The sequence below is a fragment of the Polypterus senegalus genome, chromosome 16 (genome assembly GCF_016835505.1).
Source record: "Polypterus senegalus isolate Bchr_013 chromosome 16, ASM1683550v1, whole genome shotgun sequence".
NCBI classification, from domain to species: domain Eukaryota; kingdom Metazoa; phylum Chordata; class Cladistia; order Polypteriformes; family Polypteridae; genus Polypterus; species Polypterus senegalus.
The window spans coordinates 57,216,981-57,239,364 of NC_053169.1; the positions used below are offsets into that span (position 1 = coordinate 57,216,981).

At 38.6% G+C, this 22,384-nt stretch overlaps 1 protein-coding gene across 1 annotated transcript in view; it reads right to left on the bottom strand.

Annotated features, from left to right (window-relative positions):
* pno1 (partner of NOB1 homolog) overlaps positions 1–22,384 on the bottom strand; it is a 71,294-nt gene that overhangs the window by 46,513 nt on the left and 2,397 nt on the right. The window contains exons 2-4 of the mRNA XM_039737891.1: positions 20,851–21,000; positions 16,717–16,800; positions 3,352–3,412 (exon numbers count right to left, since the gene is read on the bottom strand). Coding sequence (XP_039593825.1) covers positions 3,352–3,412; positions 16,717–16,800; positions 20,851–21,000 — 295 coding nt within the window. The remainder of the gene's footprint in view (positions 1–3,351; positions 3,413–16,716; positions 16,801–20,850; positions 21,001–22,384) is intronic.

Below are 22,384 nucleotides of genomic sequence, written 5' to 3' on the forward strand. Positions count from 1 at the left end.
GTTTTCAAGGGGGTGGCACTAATGAAGAGAAGGAATCACATTGCATGACAGTAGCAGTCAAAATATAGAACCTTTTTATTGAACAAATTTTGCAAACAACTTAAACTAAAATTGACAACATATTTTCAACAATCCAAAGAGGCATTTATACTTGGTAAAATATCCAGAGGTGCTTGTCAAAAGTTGTATCACACTGAACCTATCTTAGAACAGGAATAAATAAATATTTTTTGAAAACCAACTACACTTTCTGTTAATGTTAACAATCTCTGTCCAAAACTCTGGTTGTAACCCGATTTGGTTGTGAACCGAAGTAATTTCCCCCATAGGATTGTATGTAAATACAATTAATCTGTTCCAGACCGTATAAACTATGTAAATATATATTTTTTTAAGTTTTTAAGCACAAATATAGTTAACTATACCATAGAAAGCAGAGTGTAATAGTAAACTAAATGTAAAAACATTGAATAACACTAAGAAAACCTTGAATAACAGAGAAAACTAACACTGCACGAATTTGCGCTATAGCCTTATGACCCGCTCACTAAAAAGTCTTTTTTTAATGATTTTTAAGCACAGGGGAAAAAATGAACATTTGAAAAATCTGTAATTTAATAAACAACCAAGAAAAGTAACATTGCAACAATGCACGTGTGTGTGTGTGCCTGTGTGTGTGTGTGAGACGCACGTGTGCCTCTGTGTGTGTGAGACGCACGTGTGCCTTTTACGTGTGCATGACCCCGCGCGCGCCTGTGTGTGTGTGCGAGACCCGCGCGCGCCTGTGTGTGTGTGCGAGACCCGTGCGCGCCTGTGTGTGTGTGTGTCTCTCTCTCTGCACAGGAAGAGACTGAACACGTGCTGTGTGGCCCCGCGCATGCACACTTCTCCAGAAGACACACGGACACCGCACACTTGTGTGGCCCCGCGCATGCACACTTCACCAGAAGACAAACACACACGGACACCTGGACGCACACAAGGGTTTTATTAAATAGGATGATTCTCAAACTTTGTTCTCAGACTTTTATTTAGACATCACCACATTTGGACTCAGGGGTCACCAACTCCAGTCCTAGAGGACCACCATGGCTGCAGGTTTTCATTTTAACCCTTTTTTTTTTTTTAAATGAGGGCCCTGTTTGTGCTAATTAACTTCTTGTGAAGTGAATTAATTTTAATTGACTTCTCTTTTAAGATTTGTTCCCCCTGAATTTCTTCATTGTTCCTCTGAATTGCTTCATTTCTTTCCTTAAATGGTACCCATAGACAAAAAAAAATGTGAAGTGAGGGAGCCAAGAGAAGACTAACTAAGACAGGACCTCAAACTCCAACCAATTTTATTCCAACCTGCTTCTTAATGAGATGCCGATTCTTGTTAATTAAACCCGTTCTTTAATCCTGTGGCTTGTTGCTGCTCTCATGGTTCATTAGCCTTTACTGATGAAGCTGTTATTTTTCTCTGTTCTAAGAGCACTGTTAAAATGTTTTGTGGACCTGAGCAGATCAACATTCCTGAGACCTTCGTCTTTCTTTATTTTCAGATATTGTATGATGGACACCAATTGTTCTGTATCTCATTGTTTGGCTGCTAATTAAGGAAAAAGAAACAAGGGGTCTGAGTCTTCAAGAGCAAGTCAATTAAAATTAATTCAAAAGAAGTTAATTAGCAGCAAAGACAGGTCACTCATTAAGAAAACGGTTAGAATGAAAACCTGCAGCAATGGTGGTCTTCCAGGACCGGAGTTGGCGACCCCTGCTTGGAAGATTAACAGGGTCCTCATGTAAGTAAAGATGGAGTTTAGGCCCAAGAAAGCATGTGCACACTCTGCAGTCTTTGGGGTAAAAGAAAGGAGTACTTTAACAACCTCCAGTATACTTATTAGGAGCCCAAAGTAATGTATCAGTTAATAATAATAAGCACATCACTTTTAATGAGATTCCTCTTTGTGATATTACAAGACCAAGATCTGTTTGAAACAAAGTACTGTAGTCCTCTAATTTAGACAGGCTAATGTCCATTTCTAAAGGACAAACACCTGAAAAAATCTGCAACAGGAGCATTGTTGGAACACTGAAGCTATTATTACATGTGAGAAACAAGCTGCTGAACATTTTAGGTCATTTTCTCAGTGATAGTAAAGCTTCTCCATTGAAAAGAGTTACTTGCTACATCAATGCACATTGTTTCCAAGTTATATATTTAATGACATAATTCAGCACTGTATCACCTTTTGTTAGATGCCGTTTACTATACTAGTCAGACTGCACTAAAATATTAAATCACTTTCTAACCTTTTCAATCCAAAAATTAGGTTTGCATAAAACAAAAGGACCACGTTTATAAGTGGTTCCTGAATGCTCGCCGCATAAAGCACAATACATTCTTTAACTTGATTGGAATCCTGTCCTCTCTCTGCAGCTACTGCTAAATTGCATAATATCCTAGAGTTCCTTCTGTATTTTGAAAAATGGCTGTGTTAATCTTGTCATAATACTGATTGATATTGTACTTCCTTTCACTTGTAACTGGTATTGGAGAAGTAGTGGAAAGGTTCACCTTGTCTTCACCCATTTTTTCAAATCTGTAAATATGTATGTGATTATTTACTTTTTTTGTATTATGGTAAATCATGAGCAGATATTAACTTTTGCCATTCTTGCCCTTACTGTTCCAGCTGCTTTACAGCTAAAACAGCTATTGTTCCTCTTGTTTGCTTTATAGACTGCACAATTTTGCTACATTCCTCACTAGTGTGTGTGTGTGTGTGCACAGACCCATTAACCCAAAACAGGGATGAGAGGGTGAGAATAATATTCTCATGAATTTTTTTTTTAACAAATTAATTATTTATTAGGAAAATATTGCATGGATCAAAGATCCAAAATATACAATAGTCCACCAAGCTGCGGGAGTCTACAGTTTGGCCGTCTGGAATTAAAACTTCTTATTCCCTGGTGTTCAGACTACTGATATTTCCGTGGTTTATGTGAAAGAATGAAGAGGTGTACTAAGAAAGGGGGTGGCTGAAATACAACTTGAGGGAGGGGACAGCTTATTATTTGGCCATTATTATCTTACATCCCAAAGACCACAGATTGTCAAGATAGATAATTTGGTGTCAGCCAACTAACCAATTTAAGTGACATGCAGAAAAATTTGATGGCATGTTACTGCTAGATGACCGTCTGTGCTGTTTGGGTCAGATAACATTGGCACTTCAGTATTTAATACTGAGCTTTCAGCACAGTTAAAATAAAAATGTCCAGTAAGATTAACACTGCATCATCCTTCAACAGTGCAACTCATTTGTTTCAGTCAGGCAAGCACTAATCCTCATTGACACTTACCATCTGTGACATCGAATGTTTCAAGAAAGAGATCATCCAGTCTAATAAGAGCCAGAGCATCCTACACAAAATTAAAAAGAATTTAAAAAATTGTAAATATACAAAACATATTTGATAACTCTTTTATCTGTAAATCCAGCAAATTACCTTTCTAAAGTACTAGGTTTTCTCCCAGTAAAATATACTGAGATGTTGGAAGTATTTACTGATGCCACATGCACTTTTCACATAATCAAATTTCAATTTAATCCATAAATCTTATGAAATTAACGACTCTCTGTCAAACTAATTCAAAATAAAGGAATGTTATTTCTTAGGCACCAAAGATTAAATTTACTTCAGGCAGCTCAAGTTACACTGATAATTGATCAGTCTCATAATTTATCATCTTTACAGTCTGCACTAAACATTTGCAAAGTTAAGCATGGATTTCTTCATTATTGTACTGAGAAGGGTACTTATAATATCAAGTTAATTTTTTTTTTTTTTTTTTTAAAAAGGTCAACCCTTAACATGCACACGTACCGGTCCCGGTACACAACAACGATTTTACGACGTCACAATCATGTCACAGCCATGTGTGCATGCCCCTCTGTCATGCACCTCGACATACTACACATCAAATGAAAATTCAGAGTCTCGTCTTTCCGATGCTATAAACCATTTTGACACACAACAACCACAGCACTGACACTAAATCCTTTTTTTACAGAGAAGTAAATACTTTTAAGAGCGGACTTTTCCTACCTTTGAAGGCTCTCTGCAAGTCAAACATCAATATTTCCGAGCAATATTGATCTCATTCTGTCCGTAAGGCTCCAGGAATATAATCCAGTAAAACGATTAGGTCCAAAACACACGATAGATCCTCAAAGGGACAAAAACTCCAGAAAACGTTTTTTAACTCGAGACTAGCTCCGACATTTTCTTTCATTACTATTGGTCATATCAGACGTAATTTGTTTCTGTCGGCAATAACCATGCTAAAGCATGTTACACGGAAGTGTTAGCTTCTGATTGACACCGAAGTTGGCCAATTACGATGGGTCTGGGGGGTGACTGGAACCTCGTATAGCCAACGAGTGTCACAAACAGCTGAAAGATGACTCACAACTCCAAACCCTGGTAGAATCTACCAGTTTGATTGGACGCTGTGAGTGTCACTCCAAACTTACAGCCAATGAGCAGCTGAGCACGTCGATATGTAACTTGCCATACCAACTTGTAAACAAAACCGATCGAGCTGCGCAAGCTGGCATTTGTGCCAGTCTGCAGACTTGGTGCGTGGTTGTTTATTGTGATTTCACCTAGTTTTTTTCGCATTTTAAATATGGATAAAAGTACAGATAAACGTAAATATACTCTCGATGAAGTAGTAGAGGCATGTACGCGGCGTGACAGTTATCGATCGTACCAGGAGACGTCTAATGGCAGAGAGCGACATGTGACACGCCCTTGTGCTTTCTGCCTGCTAACGATTGCTACAATCAGTGGCACATGGAAAAACGCTGAGCTGTATTGTAACAGTTTGTAAAAAAATGTATATAGTTTGTGTGCATTTTATTAAAAAAAAGTAAAAAATAAAATATATATTTTTGGCCCATAAGACTTGTTTTGACTATTTTTATATTGAAATGTGTATTTTTTATTGTTTTTATTATGAATATGAATTTCCATAACTAATAGAGTGACACTGTATGTAGATATAGATTCCTTTAGGTGTAAGCTTTCAGTAGAGCCCTCATTGATATCTGTGGGTTGAAGCATTCAAAAGTTATTACACTTTTTCCATACGTTCCAAAATGTGGATAATGGATAAACCATAGGTCCCTCTAAAAAGCACCTGGACATGTCCACATAAAAACTGGTGTAAAAATGTCATTTTTACAGGTATTCTTTTCAAATTTGAAATGTGAGTAGTCAACACGTTATTCTGTTGGTACATAGTGTGTTTCTGTCCCCACCTACCTACTGCAGCTATAGAGGCCTTTATTTTCACAAAAAAAACTTAGGCGAGAACAAAAAAATTCATTTTTTCCTGTGAGATCTAATGTGCATAACTTTTGGTCAGTCACACCTAAAGTGATTCTGACTACTAAGGGTGAAACTAGAGAATGTTACCTTTACAAAGAGACCAAACGTGTTTATACTCCAGATAGTTCAATAACAGCAATGATTCTAATTTGGAGAGGTCAAATTACAAGCGATTTAGCAAAAATGACCCGCTTGATAAGGGGTTTTAACAGTGGATGCAGGAACAAACGAGATTGCAAAATCTTACTAATTTGGTGCAATACAAGTTCTGTCTTTTCTTTTCAAAAGAAAGCAAATTAATGCTTTCAAACCAGAACGTTCCTTTAAAATCATAAACTGAACAAGTGCCAACTATAAAAGTGGGTGTACAGTGCATCCGGAAAGTATTCATAGTGCATCACTTTTTCCACATTTTGTTCTGTTACAGCCTTATTCCAAAATGGATTAAATTCATTTTTTCCTCAGAATTCTATACACAACACCCCATAATGACAACGTGAAAAAAGTTTACTTGAGATTTTTGCAAATTTATTAAAAATAAAAAAAATTGAGAGAGCACATGTACATAAGTATTCACAGCCTTTGTCATGAAGCTCAAAATTGAGCTCAGGTGCATCCTGTTTCCCCTGATCATCCTTGAGATGTTTCTGCAGCTTAATTGGAGTCCACCTGTGGTAAATTCAGTTTATTGGACACGATTTGGAAAGGCACACACCTGTCTATAGAAGGTCCCACAGCTGACAGTTCATGTCAGAGCACAAACCAAGCATGAAGTCAAAGGAATTGTCTATAGACCTCCGAGACAGGATTGTCTCGAGGCACAAATCTGGGGAAGGTTACAGAAAAATTTCTGTTGCTTTGAAGGTCCCAATGAGCACAGTGGCCTCCATCATCCGTAAGAGGAAGAAGTTCGAAACCACCAGGACGCTTCCTAGAGCTGGCCGACCATCTAAACTGAGCAATCGGGGGAAGAAGGGCCTTAGTCAGGGAGGTGACCAAGAACCCAATGGTCACTCTTGTCAGAGCTCCAGAGGTTCTCTGTGGAGAGAGGAGAACCTTCCAGAAGGACAACCATCTCTGCAGCAATCCACCAATCAGGCCTGTATGGTAGAGTGACCAGACGGAAGCCACTCCTTAGTAAAAGGCACATGCCTGGAGTTTGCCAAAAGGTACCTTAAGGACTCTCAGATCATGAGAAACAAAATTCTCTGGTCTGACGAGACAAAGATTGACCTCTTTGGTGTGAATGCCAGGCGTCACGTTTGGCAGAAACCAGGCACCGCTCATCACCAGGCCAATACCATCCCTACAGTGAAGCATGGTGGTGGCAGCAACATGCTGTGGGGATGTTTTTCAGAGGCAGGAACTGGGAGACTAGTCAAGATAAAGGGAAAGATGACTGCAGCAATGTACAGAGACATCCTGGATGAAAACCTGCTCTAGAGTGCTCTTCACCTCCTTCCCGGGTGCGTCTTAAAAAAGAGCCAGCCGCCAGACCAGAGTCAGAAGGAAGAAGGACAAAGCCTGAGTAGAGGACTGGAATCAGAAAGACTATACAAGAATTGTTGCCATTAATTTGTTCGTCCCCCCCCCCGGTGCTGCTTTGACATCATGCACCAGAAGGCGTGAGCTTATTCAGTGCTAGCAGGAACACACAAGGGGCCGGTTGCTTGTACTATAACAAGCTTGACCTGGCGGTGATCAACACACATGAACTGTGCCAGGCATGTATGGGATCCACTGAGAAAAGAAAAGTGTTTATGGCTCACCTTGTAGGGGAACTTTGTCGTCACTTCTAAAAAGAAAAGGAGGATGCAACATTGGCAAGCTTCTGTTCCAAGACAGCTGCTTCTCCCAGGAAAATCAACTTAGTCCGTCAGTGTCATTCGCCCCTTCAATGTAATAGGAACCACAGCATAGAGGGAAGTGTGTACATTGCAACGGGTACACGTCGTAAATGTAGAAAGAATGGTCCTTAGGTGTGAGGCAACTGTTAACATTTGAATGTGATGATTGCATATGGCGTGGAACTGACCTCGCTGTACTATTCTTTCCTCTACATGTCCTGGAGTACAAAAGAAACAGCACCATGGGGAGGTTGGGAAAGATGGGAGGGTGGGGGCCACACACTCGGTCACTGATTACAACAGTAAGATGGTATACGAATGAATATAAATGATGTTGCATCCGTGCCACAATGCTTTCCGAAATGTACTATACAGGTCATAAAATGGGTGGCACAGCGGGTAGCGCTGCTGCCTCGCAGTTAGGAAACCCAGGTTCGCTTCCTGGGTCCACCCTGCGTGGAGTCTTAATGTTCTCCCAGTGTCTGCGTGGGTTTCCTCCGGGTACTCCCGTTTCCTCTTGCAATGCAAAGACATGCAGATTAGGTGCACTGGCGATCCTAAATTGTCCTGTGTGTGTGTGTGTGCTGGCACCCCGCCCGGGGTTTGCTTCCTGCCTTGCGCCCTATGTTGGCTTGGATTGGCTCCAGCAGACCCCCCATGACCTTGTAGTTAGGATATAGCAGGTTGGATAATAGATGGTTGGAGGTCATAAAATGAATAATTCCAAATATCATATATACCCATGTCTCTGGTTTTTGTTAGTGCAGCTTTGACATTATAGACCATAAGGTGCATTGCATACTAATTCAGCATAAGCGGAAATGCTCAATAAAATTGAATAAAAAAATTCAAGTGACAATGAGTTAGCAAGAAAGCAGATTCACCAGCATTTGTGTGTCAGCTTTTATCCATCCAGATCACAGAATTTCCAATTCGATTGTCTCAAAACAGCACTCACATCTACGGTTATTCCCAGATTCAAATAAAAACAGTGCCGGATCCTGGGGTTGCAGAGGTAGTATGTATCGTGATCAAGTGAAGAAAGAAAGAAAAAAACGCTAACTTTTACAAGTACTATACATTTACAGTGGCTGTTACAGATGCAAACCAAATGTATATTTTTATTGTATATTAAACAATAAGAGCAGCTCACTGCTCAAAACGGCCAATCTACGAGGCAGTCAGGATCGAACTGGGGGACTCTTGATTACAAGTCAGCAATTATTAAAACTGCGCCACGGAAGCTGTTGCATTATCCTTGAACCTCTTGTGAAAGTGTTTATTTGATCTTTGGAATTCTGGCTTCACACATTACATAGTTTATGACTAAATTTTGTCATTGTTTTAACGATGTGTTTACACAGATTATTGTAGAAACGGAACACACATGAAATGCATGTGTTCCAAATAACAATCTATTTCCAAAACTCCAGCACTTCACTCCCAGATAATCAAGGCATGAGCTGGGAGAACTTTGTGCCCGTTCGGTGGGGAGGTTGGGGGGATGGAATAATAGGCTGCTTGTCTTGACCGGCTCATTCACAAGACAAAAGACACTGACAGAGAGGTGGGCCGGATTTACGAGTTTTTTCATGGGCTTTGGTAATTCTAGTTTTAAGCTTAATGGAATAGTGAGACCAAACTATATGTGCAGTTTTGGTCTCTGTTGTAAAATAACTTAAAGAAAAAAAGCAAAACAAATAGCAGCACCAGAAAAACGCCAGAGAAAAGGAGCCAAGCCAATTCCAGGACTACAGAGTACATGTTAAGAGGAATGATTCATTTGGGTGTAAATCAACGAACCAACCAGAGTAAATGTATGCATTGAATGACAGTGTATGTAAATTCAATATTTTATCAAATAAACCTTTATTCTTTGTTTCTCTGATCATTCTGACCATGCTGCAACAGACTGCTTTTGAAGAATGCTCCCTCTAAGGCATTTTGCCGAGGAGTAATTAAAAGATACATTGAAAAGCTTTTCTCCTGCCTGCTAACTGATTTGTTCTGTTAGGGAACGTTTCTTTCTTTAATAAGATGTTAAATTTGTACCACATTAGTCAACGGTTTGTAATTTGACAACACGCAGAAAAATAAGAAAATCTACAGACTGAAGCCAATGAAGCTGTTGCATAGCAAGTCATGACTGTGTTTGGATATCAGGGTTTGTGGGAAGTACTCAGGATAGAATCACCAAGAAACGTTTACTATTGTCATAAGACAGTGGATATGCAGTAATGATATGTTCTACAAGCTGACATGAAAAATTTGCATGACATAGTTTCACCAGCTTTTTGTTTGTATAGGATGAATGCATTCCAAATGCACAGTTCCACCAGATCATACAGGCTTTGTGAAGTGAATGTGAAAGGAGAGCCTCAAAGCAGAGATCCAGACCGGGAAAGGCGATTTATAGCACCAATTCAGTAAACAAAAACAGCAAAGAAAATGGTACATTTAAATCACCACAACAGAAGGTTCGCTTGCATGCCTATAGCTGGACAGCGTTGAACACACGTGCTGCACCAAACAGCACACTTAACACCACTTGCGAGTGCAACACACAACATCCCTGCTGTGCCATCTGACAACGTAGCACTCCCAAACCCTGCTGATGTGCCCTCAATACCCACTGCATGACAAAAGTGGGAGAGAAGACCACTTAGCTGTTTTGACAAGTCTGTGCACTGTTGGAAGGGGCTGTCGGAAACAGTGACTTTGAAAATCTTTATGGCATTTGTTAAGTTGCCTTTGCCCAATGGGATAGAAAGTGAATTCTTGATCCGCACGATCTACGCTAAGGTTTTGTAACTGACTTTTTGCCTTTTGCTGCACTTTGTACAGTGCTAAGGCAAACTTCATTCTTGTCATTCCATTTCAGTTCTAGCAATTTACTCTTTTGCCAAGCAGCTAGTGCACCTCAATGTAATTTAGCTCTGCCAAAGTTTTCAGGCGTACCACGACGTTTGGATGCTCTGTTCATATGCGTCAGTCATTCTTTGCAGAAAGATGTCAAGTATCCCCTGGTGAAGTAGGGTATGATCCAGAAGAGCATCGATCACAGCACTTATGACATAGCAATTGCATACTGATTGTATTTCAGATCAAACATTGTCAATTTCTTTGTGCACAGAACTGAATTCCAAATTTATCTCATTTTAGATTCACAAAGCTCATAAAACTTGCCACATCTTTCTCTTTTTTACACGTTATACTGTATCCATGACAGTCTACCCTTATAAGCCATGAGACTGTCATTGATGCCGACTTCACAGTCTGGAATGTAAACACTCTGAAACTGCTACAACTGTTTGGTATATCTCCCAAAGTTTTTTCAGTTTGGGTGCTGGATGGGTATTCTCAAAGTCTTCATTGTTGGTACAGTGCAGATTTCATAATTAATGAAAACCTATACTCGGACATAATGGCTCCAAAGAGCAGCAGCACTTTTACAGCACGAGTGATTCTTGGTTCTAACGCTTGCACAAGACACATCTGTACAGTCGTCCAAGTGGTATACGGGACTAACGGTTTTAGCACGATTTTTGCTCGGTCTAACACTAACACTACTGTCAAATGCGACAGCAACATTGTCAGCTTCGGTCTACTGAACATCCGCTCACTCACGAGCAAGGGATAGTTCATTCAGGATCTCCTCATTGATCGTAAGTTTGACTTTCTTGGTAGCAATCTCAAGACTTTTCACAACTTAATGAATCCACCAGTGTTTGTTTACACTGGTCAACCCCGTGCCTCTGGCCATGGAGGAGGTGTCTCGATAATTTATCGCAAGAAGTGGAAAGTGCTGCTGTTGCCTGCAACTGCTGTTAGCTCTTTTGAATCAACTGTGCGTTAATTGTCTGAACCAGTTCCTACCATTATTGCAACTGTCTACCGTCCTAAATCAAACAAGGATTTTTTGAACGATCTTGCTACCTTTCTTACCCATTTATCTACAATTACTCCAAATATAATTCTGCTGGGGGATTTTAATATACATCTGGACAATATAAATATCCATCTCACTAGAGACTTTTTATCTTGCCTGGAGAGTTTTGGATACCAGGCAGCACACTGATGTTCCTACCTATTGTAAAGGACATAACTTGGGTCTGATCTGGTGCTCTGGAGTTGTTCCTCTCGCTCTTACAGCAGATGAACTCACTATAACCGATCATTTTCTCCTTTCATTCAATGCTAAACTTACTTTTTCTGTTAATGAAGCTCCCCCGTCGCATAGATTTTCGTAACATTAAGAATATTAACTTGAATTTGCTGTCTTCTAGAATTGATTTCCAAATGGCACATCTCCCTGCCTACAGAAAAGATGCAAAACGTGTGCCCACATCTACAATACAGACCGTATAATTATACCAAACTCCCGACTTGAACATTACATAAAGGGATCATTTTCCTGCAGATCATTGAGTGTTGTCTATCTAATTCTCTGCATGAAATGTCCTGACACTACACTCTATGTGGGAGAAACTGGACAAACACTCCGCCAGAGAATGAATTTACACAGATTCCACATTAAACATGGCAACACAGATGTTCCTGTAGCGGCCCACTTCAACAGCCATGGACACTGTGAGAGGGACTTTAAAGTCACAGTGCTTATGGGCAACTTCAAAACGCAGCAAGAGAGAAAAGAATGGGAAGTTAAGCTCATGTTAAAATTTAATACATTACAGCATGACTTGAACAGATACAAGAGTTTTATAGCCAGATATGAAGACTGTTTGCATCTCTCAGACTGACACAGACAACCTGACTACAGATCTGCATTGTTTTGAAAAACTTCACAAACTTCAAAGGACTTTATTGGACAGTTATCTTATCTAAAGATCTTGACCATACATTGTTCTTCTATCTCCTGTTAAATTAATCTTAGCCTGAATGAACCTATTAATTTTTTACATTTAAGAGTTTTCATTCAAAAATTTACCATTGTTGTTTCTTGTCCTAGTGTGTGGATATGAACACAGGAAAATTCAGTTTCTGTATTACATCTTGCCTGAAGAAGGGGCCCGAGTTGCCTCGAAAGCTTGCATATTGTAATCTTTTTAGTTAGCCAATAAAAGGTGTCATTTTGCTTGGCTTTTCTCTACATTCATAATGGCTAACACGGTACAACAACCTAGTACTACAAATGGACTTTTATAATTTATCCACTCCCATAGAACTGGTCTCATATTATAACACTTGTCTTAATTGTATTCCTAATTCTCTTGCTCTGCTAAAAACTAGATCTGTTTCTTTTTCTGCCCCCTGGTTTACGCCTGAACTTCAGCTTCTGAAAGCGAAGGGCAGGCAACTTGAGAGGTTATATAAAAAAGCTGGACTCTTTGTCCACAAAGAGATGTATAAAAATCATGTACTCTACTACAAGGATTGTATAGCCCAAACCAAATCAAACTATTACACTCAGTTAACTACTTGTAATACAGGCAACTCCAAGTCTTTGTTTTCATTACTTAATAATGTTACACAAACTCCAAATTCCTTACCATCTCACCTTTACTCAACAGCTTTCTGTAATTCTCTTATGTCCTTTTTTAATGAGAAAATCCAGAGGATACATCAGCACCTCGGTCCAGATCCTCTCTGTATTTCTTCTGAGCTACACTAGTATATTCACTCTTTTTCTTCTTTCCAGCTTCCCACTTCCTCGGAAATCTCAAATCTCATCTGTAACTCCAAGTCGTCTACTTGTCAGCTGGACCCCCCTCCCTACAGTTCTGGTTAAAGCCTCTTTGGTCCCTCTCATTTCTGCCATCATTCACTCTTCTCTTACTACTTGTATTATTTCCTCATCTTCTACTACTAACCAATAATTTCTGCTCTATTTCTAATTTGCCCTTAATCTCTAAAATTCTCGAAAAAATAGTGGCTATCCAACTCCACTCCCACTTATCTCATAATAATCTATATGAAAATTTCCAGTCTGGTTTTCACCCCCTTCACAGTACAGAAACAGCACTTGTTAAAATTACCAATGACCTTCTTATGGCTATTGAGTCCGGTCTAATTACTATTCTCATCCTCCTTGATCCGAGTGCGGCCTTTGATACTATTTGTCGTACTACTCTCCTTACTAGATTATCTCCGATTGGAATTATTCACACTCCACTTGATTGGTTTAGATCCTACCTCTCAGGCCGCACTCAGTTCATTCAGCTTAAAACCTTCACATCCCAACCCTCCACTGTTACTTCTGGTGTGCTCTAGGGCTCTGTCCTGGGGACTTCTTTATATTATTTACCTTTTTCCCCTTGGAAATGTTTTGTAAATATAACATTAATTTTCACTGTTATGCTGATGACAGCCAGCTCTACCTTGCTAGTAAACCCACCTCTTCCTTTCCACCACCTTCGCTTATTGACTGCATTGCTGAAATTGAATCCTGGTTTTCTTCGAATTTTCTTACATTAAACAGTGACAAAACTGAGATTCTCCTCATTGGTTCAAAATCATCATTATCCAAAGCCAACAAACTTTCTCTTATTATTGAGAACTCTGTTGTTTCCCTGTCACCTCAGGTCAAGAAGTCTCTTTCCAATCTCACATTAATAACATCACCCGGTCTGCTTACCTATGTAATATTAATCGCATCCGCCCCTCCCTCACTCCCGATACCACTGCCATTCTTGTTTTATTTACTTATTCTTTGTTTGGTGTCCTTGAGCTTTCAGAAAGGCGGCTTGTATAAATTAAATGTAGTATTATTATTATTTGCAGAAATTGTCAGATGATTCTACACTTTTGAGGTATATTGATAAAGGGGGATGAGACAGAGTACAAGGTTCAGAGTATTGTCTACAACTTTACATCAGCAAAACCAAGATACCAGTTGTTGAGTTTTGCTGCACCAAAGAGACCCTGTATCTGGTCACTATTCATGGAGTGGATGCAGAGGTGCTGCACTCCCATACGTACTTGAGGGTTCACATTAATGACAGGCTGTACTGGTCTGATAGCACACAGAAACTACATATGAAAGGGCACAGCAAGCTCTTTGGTCAAAGCAAGCAGTGACAACTTTCACAACTCTGTGATGGCCAGCGCACTTTATATGCTTTGTTCTGCTGAGATGGTAACATTTCAAGAGAGACCCACTAAATCAACAAGCTAATTAAAAGTGCAGGCTCAATTATGGGACATACTTCGCACCACCGAAGGTAGTAGCAAAACAGAGAATTAAAATAAAATTGAGTGCCATTATTAACAATGCTGAACATCTCACTGAATACTTCCAGCCAAACCATACCATTCAGCAGAAGCGAGGCAAGAAACACTACTGTGGCTCTTATACCAACAGCAATATATATGCCTGCATGATGCCTCACTGTGACTGCCAAGTCAGACATTTTTCTTTTTTCAGTTTTTTTTTTTTAGTAATTCTGGTGCGTGTTTAAATTCCATTTTGTGTGTGTGTACACATTTACCTATCTATTTAAAGAGCTTCTGAAAAAGCTAAAGTTTCACACAGGCACAAATAAAGTTCCATCTTTATGCACAGAATCAGATTCTCATCACAGTTTTGACTTTATTGAGAACAAAACATTTGCTGAAGGACTTGATTTTTAAGTACTGCTTAGTATAACTTTGAAGTGTTGTGGCATGTAGTTTTACAGCACAAGCATCATGGGGTCAATTAAAATACTGGTGTTTGCTGTATATACTGCCTATGTTATTTTTCTGGGCAGTGCTTTTAATCTCAATTTTAGATTATCTGCAAGATATTCTAATGTACCAATGAATAATTTTATGCTGTACTGCACCTTTTGGAAGTTTCAAGTGAAGCTTCGATGGAATCTCACTGAATCATGCTGCTTGTGTTGAGAGAAAGAGAGAAAGAAAAAGGGGGAAAAAAAAAGCTTCGTCAATTTGTGACTTGACCATGGTTATAATCCCTCCTGCTGCAACTCCCCAAACCCCCCCACCCGTTGAAAGGGTGGACAGGACAGTGCAATATTTTGAAGAGAGTGTGAGAAAAAAAATGAAAAAAAGTGATCGATGCAGGTGGGATTAGACCTTAAACATGTCTCATATGTTCACAACCCAAGTGTCAGAGAAACACTGGTTTAAGCAAGTGTGTGACTAGCACTGGGGAAGTTTAACATTATAAAAGGATTTGGTGCAGTGGATTGCACCTGTTAACTTGATAAGGAATTTCTCAAAAAGAAAATACTGACAGACAGAAACATGTTAAGGGGAAGTTTCACCCCAACATTAGACAGTCTGTCTTCAGAAAGAGAACCACTTGACCACCTGGACTAAATCATCAAATAGTGTTTATAGACATTAGGCCTTTGGGGACTTTCCAATCTGGACTCAATGTTATTTGGAAAATATTAAGTGGAAAAGATGTTGGTAAGACTTGTTGGACAGAATCACTTGCTCTCATCAAAATTGTTCTAAAATGTAATACAACTGTAAGAATACCTTGACACAGTCGGTTAAAATTTATCTGAAATAAAAACCTGCATCCTTACTTTCCTATGTTGCTGCTGTAATAATATTACATCATATTTCTTTAAATCTGAAATGGCCATACACCAAAATCTGGTGGGCTGCCAGAAAACTTTAAGCCATGTAATCCCAATAAAGTCCTGAAACATGACATTATCTTCTAAGGTGAGAAAAAGTTAAAACAATGTTGTGTGCAAAGTCAGGATGGACTCTACCCATTTGCGATGGGAAAAGAAATTTTCACTGATGACACTAGAACAGTTGTGGGTTGAAGATCGTTACCATGAAGAGTAATTCTCGCATGGCAATGTTTTATCTATTTATGTGTGGATCAGCTTTTCCAGTAGTATAGTATGCTATGTAGATAGTGAATACAGCTTAATGCATTGGTACCCAATCTCAACTGAATCGGTGTTAAATACCTATACCTCAAAATGTGGCCAGCCAGCCAGCCACTTTATTTTATATACAATTTGAGAAAATGCTACAAGCCAGAAAATCTCAGGATACTTGGAAAGGCCATATGTTAAAAGAGTCTATAGGAAAATGAAGACTTGTGTATCAGGATGGAAGAAACTGAAATGGAACTCTAAGAAGTGAGTTTTCCAAATCAGTTTAGTTCCATTCTGCAAGTACCTGTATAACATTTGCCAAACTTGGTGGTAACCCACCAGAATGAGCATGGTAAATTCACATGAATTACTGAGTAACCAGAGGTACAAACCTTCAAACACATGCTCCATTATAAAATGCCATGTATTCCTTTACCAAACATACATGGAATAAGTACATTTTTCTATTATACCAATCACTAATATTTTCATTAAATTAGGCTTGCTTTAAAAATATTATGTTGTGAACATTCAACAGTAGTCCTTGTTAAACTGTAGTATTAGCAAATAACAAAAGGAGACTCACTGATAGATTAAAATATATCATCCACTTGACCGGTATATCATTTCAAGAGTACTGTAATTTGCTTTTTTCTTTTACCAAGGCTAATACGTACCTCAACCTGAAATCCCAAAATAAAGGCTTTCACAAAGTCTGCAGCTTTTGTCAGTGAATTTATATCCTTTGTTTCAGTGCATGTCTGTTGAAAGAGAACATAAAGGCAGCAATCTTAGAATTTGCTATGCTTTGTAATTTTCTACTAAATAATTTGGAATATTACTCTTGCTTCCCTATTGGTCTTCTTGCACGAGCGCACACACACACACATTCATCTCCCATGTAGATATGTAACATTTGGTGAGAATAAATAAAACAATATTATATAATAGTTATGTTGCATTGTTTACAGTCATATGAAAAAGTTTGGAAACCCCTCTTAATTCTTTGGATTTTTGTTTATCATTGGCTGAGCTTTCAAAGTAGCAACTTCCTTTTAATATATGACATGCCTTATGGAAACAGTAGTATTTCAGCAATCTCGCTTCGGGATGCACTTTAGCATGACGTTCCCGATTTTCCCAAAAGAGTTCAGAAACCTCACAAATGAAGAAGAAGAAGAAGAAAAGGATTATTCGGCTTCTGATTGATAACTGTGCTGCCCACAACATGCTTCCGCATTTAGATAATGTCTGCGTTGAATTCTTCCCGCCCAATTGTACAGCAGTGCTCCAGCCATTGGGTTTGGGCATCATTTGCACCCTGAAAGTGTATTATCGCAAGGAAATGCTGAGAAAAATTCTCACCAGCATAACTTGTAGATAGAAGATTAAAATTAATGCGAAAAAAGCTATTGAAATGATTGCAAATGCCTGGACGCAAGTTAAAGAAAGCACTATAGCAACAAATACAGAATCTCATTACAACAAAATATTTTTTAGGTTCCTGGCAGTTCGTTGTAATGGAATTTTACCTGTATTTGCACTATAGGCATACAGGCACTATTGGGCACCCCACCTTTACCCACTCTGCAGACTCAGTGTCCAGCCAGGCTGGAGGAGCCCGAGGAGGAAAATCTGAGGCAGCGGTGGAGTGGCAGCATGTGGGGCTGAGGCAGAAGATACCCGTTGTTCAAGTTGGCAAATAAAGTGGTTGCATTCAAAGCCAAACTAGATTTATGGGGCAGACGCGTGGACATTGGGATTTTTTATATGTTTCAAACGTTACCAGAGGTTGTTAAAGATACCAAGCCATGGCCTGCTTTCTCCCATCTGGTGTATTATCACCAATCTCAGCTTTCAACAGAGTTTGAGCATTATTCCCAACCACAAAAGACCCCCAAAATGGGAAGGAATGGATCCGTGAACCACTTGTGAATAAGCCAGGTGAAATCAACTTTGTCTGTGCTTGAAGAGGATCAACTGCTTGAGTTTGCAAATGATGATGGCCTTAAAAGTATGTTTGAGACAACATCAAATCTCCATACATTTTGGATTAAAAGCGGAATATCATGAGGATGCCACAAAAGCACTGAAAAGTCTGCTTCCATTTCCAACAACCTATCTTTGTGAGGCAGCATTTTCTGCAGTGACATCAACCAAAACGATATCATGAAGTAAAGTGAACATAAGCAACACACTTCGCGTGTCACGGTCTTCCATCGTCCCTAGATGGGATCATCTGGTTGAAGGAAAACAAGCTCAGGGCTCCCACTGATTCTGCATTAGGGTAAGTTGTATAATTACTATTACGATATTATAACTTAATAATAGAAATGTAAAGTAAATTGTGTATAAAACTGCCGTCGCATTATTGGCACACAAATTAGCTATCTGCACAAGACAGAAATGTTGAAGCGAGCAGTATCAGATACCCTAACTACATTGAAAAAACTAAAAACACAAGCTTTAAAGCAAAATTGAGGGCACAACAATATCCTGGCAACTTTTACAAATCTGGACAACTTTTCTGCAAGTTTTCCCAGCATACCATGGACCGGACACGAAAAAGATACTTGCAATGACCATGTCAAATCTAAAATCCATCTCAAAAACAAGGAGAAATTAAGATCAAAAAGTTCTTCCCTTTTGGTAACAATAGAGGAAATGACAAAATTGTCAGATGCAAGATGTGTGTTTAGGGCGTCTAAAACGATCTGTGTAAATAGGAAATGACAGAGGAAATGCGAGGCAAGAAATTCTGAACACGCAGTTAAAACAGAAAATGCTTTCATATTGAAGTGTAGGATATGTGAAGACTGAAGTCCAAATATCCAAGAAACACTTTCACAAAAGAGTTAACAAGTATGCTTTTAATCAAGAGTAAAAGCAAAGAAAAAAGGAATTACTCAATTGACATATTGCTGAAATTCAACAATCAGTTGGAACAAAGTAAAAGACATTTGCATACATGCGTTTGCAGGTTTCATTTTCAACCAGTTGCCACAGTGGTAATGCTGTTCTGTCTTTGATCTACACAGATGGTGCAGTGGAAAAGCTACTGCTTAGCAACCTTGAGATAATAGGTTTGAATCTCTCGTTATCCCAGCAATCAATGGTTTGAGTAGTGAGCTGCTGCTATCATTATCATCATATAATAAAAACAAATTTGATGCAAGTCTGTAACATCCTGTGTAAATTTATGGTACTTGTAAAAGTTAGCAAAAAGGATAAAAGCAGACATACAAACCCAGCTCAATCATTTGTTCTTGGTGTCTTGTTGAGCAACATACACTGCAATGTCTATGGTAGATGTTACTTTTCCCCACACACTGACATTTACATCAACATGCCGAATGATTTTTTGGAGACACCCTTCAAATTAAGTGTTACTGAAATTCATCACACTTTAGTGTTCTGAGACATCAGTACCAATACCCAGCCCTACTAATATCTGAAACTAGAAATAAAACTCAAGACTCTATCCTCATTTAAATTTCAAAATACTACAGCGAGGGACTTTTAGCTATATCTACAGATGAATATTTCCAATAGGTCAGGAATAGGAACTCCGATTAGCTGAACTGGTGATGCTAAATTTTCCTCTGATGTATAGGTGTTCATTCTTCAATGACTTTGTGCCCTACCCGGGAATTGTTCCTCACTTTTGCCATATGCTTGCTGGGATAAGTGGGTATAGAAAGATGGAATTATTATTTGCACATTTTTGTGCAGTACTGTGTTTTTGGGGAGGATTTTCGTGGTGTAATAGTGCTATCAGACAATACAAAACATAATAGGGAGTCTTTCATGCTGATGTACTTGCCCCTGTACGTCCTCATCATGAATGCTGTCAAAGTATAAAAGGTTCTTTACAAATGGGTTAATCATGTCAATTTCTGATTAAACCCCCATTTGCAGGATATATATTTTTATATGAATACATTCATCAGTTTGGTCTCTCACAATAAAATTTGCCATATCCTAATGAGTATTCTGCTTTATTTAATCACGACAAATTTTAAGTAAATAAGCACCTGGAGACATAATCCCAGACAGATTGAAAATCAGCATTGTAATACTGGTAAGGAAATAACTTTGGTTTTCAACACACTAGTCTTTGTGCATAATGTATATTTGAACATGCAGTTGCTGGTATAATTAAACAGGTGAGGTTGAAAAATTAGCTTAAACATGAACATTTGATTTGTGCATGTCTGCAAATATCCCTTGCTTCAGCAGTCAGAATTTCACTGTCAGTAGCTCTATTCCGTGGACTTCATTGGTCATTTTAGCTATTAGTTTTCCCTTTTAGAACAGAGAGTGAAAACTGAAGCCAATGTGCATCTTTCGCCAAATTAGAAGGAAAATGTGCTTAAAATTTGTCATTTGTTCCTTAGTCAGAGATAGCCCAGTAGTTTTAAAATTTGAGCCATGGAGGATTTATCATGCTCAAATATTCAGCCCATCTTAAAATTCAGTGTCTATTTAGATTAGGGTAAAAAATAAATTTCGAAATGTGGTTTTGATGCACTAAAATAATCAAAACTTGTTAAAATTAACTTCATACTGTACACACGGGAAACTTTCAAATGCATTTTTGTTATTAACATAATTCAAAAAGTGACTTCAACATTATTTTAAAAAATAACCCAAGTACGAATTCCCTGAGGAAAATACACACACAAAGTTTGGAAATACACAGATGACATACACTCCGCAAAATAAGAGAATAACTTACACAACACACAAAAATCAGTGACAAGGCAATATGATCAAATAAAGTGAACATACAAAACCTATTTCATACCAACCTTAATTTCAACATTTCTTGTTTTCAAGTTGAATCTTATCTGGAGATGCAAATACTCCACAACTGGAGAAAAAATTTTCATCCAATTTTCTTTTAAGGGAGTATAGCGATGCGATGGTACAGGAATTCGACGCATATCATCCAATCCACCCTAGGTAAAAGCATTATAAAATAAACAATTAAGTATGTAAATACTTTTATTAGTGTTTAAGAGAATTAATGCGAGACCAAGCTCTTAAGCAACTGTACAGTTGTGCTTGAAAGTTTGTGAACCCTTTAGAATTTTCCATATATATTTTTGCATAAATATGACCTAAAACATCATCAGATTTTCACTTAAGTCCTAAAAGTAGATAAAGAGAAACCAGTTAAACAAATGAGACAAAAATATTATACTTGGTCATTTATTTATTAAGGAAAATGATCGAATATTACATATTTGTGAGTGGCAAAAGTATGTGAACCTCTAGGATTAGCAGTTAGTTTGAAAGTGAAATTAGAGTTAGGTGTTTTCAATCAATGGGATGACAATCAGGTCTGAGTGGGCACCCTGTGTTATTTAAAGGACAGGATCTATCAAAGTCTGCTCTTCACAACACATGTTTGTGGAAGTGTATCATGGCATGAATAAAAGAGATTTCTGAGGACCTCAGAAAAAGAGTTGTTGATGCTCATCAGGCTGGAAAAGGTTACAAAATCATCTCTAAAGAGTTTGTCTTCACCAATCCACAGTTAGACAGATTGTGTACAAATGGAGGAAATTCAAGACCATTGTTACCCTCCCCAAGAGTAGACAACCAATAAAGATCACTCCAAGAGCAAGGCGTGTAATAGTCGGCAATGTCACAAAGGACCCCAGGGGTAACTTCTAAGCAACTGAAGACCTCTCTCATGTTCATGAGTCCACCATCAGGAGAACACTGAACAACAATGGTGTGCATTGCAGTTTGCTAAAGATCACGTGGAGAAACCAGAAGGCTATTGGAAGAATATTTTGTGGACGGATGAGACCAAAATAGAACTTTTTGGTTTAAATGAAAAGCATTATGTTTGGAGAAAGAAAAAACACTGCATTGCAGCATAAGAACCTTCTCTCATCTGTGAGACATGGTGTTGGTGGTAGTATCTTGTTTTGGGCCTGATTTGCTGCATCTGGGCCAGGACAGCTTGCCTTCATTAATGTAACAATGAATTCTGAATTCTATCAGGGAATTCTAAAGGAAAATGTCAGGACATCTGTCCATGAACTAAACCTCAAGAGAAGGTGGTTTATGCAGCAAGACAACGACCCTAAGCACACAATTCGTTCTACCATAGAATGGTTAAAGAAGAATAAAGTTAATGTTTTGAAATCGCCAAGTCAAAGTCCTGGCCTTAATCCAATCGAAATGTTGTGGAACGACCTGAAGCAAGCAGTTAAGGTGAGGAAACCCACCAACATCCCAGAGTTGAAGCTGTTCTATACGGAGGAATGGGCTAAAACTCCTCCAAGCCAGTGTGCAGGAATGATCAAAAGTTACCGGAAACGTTTAGTT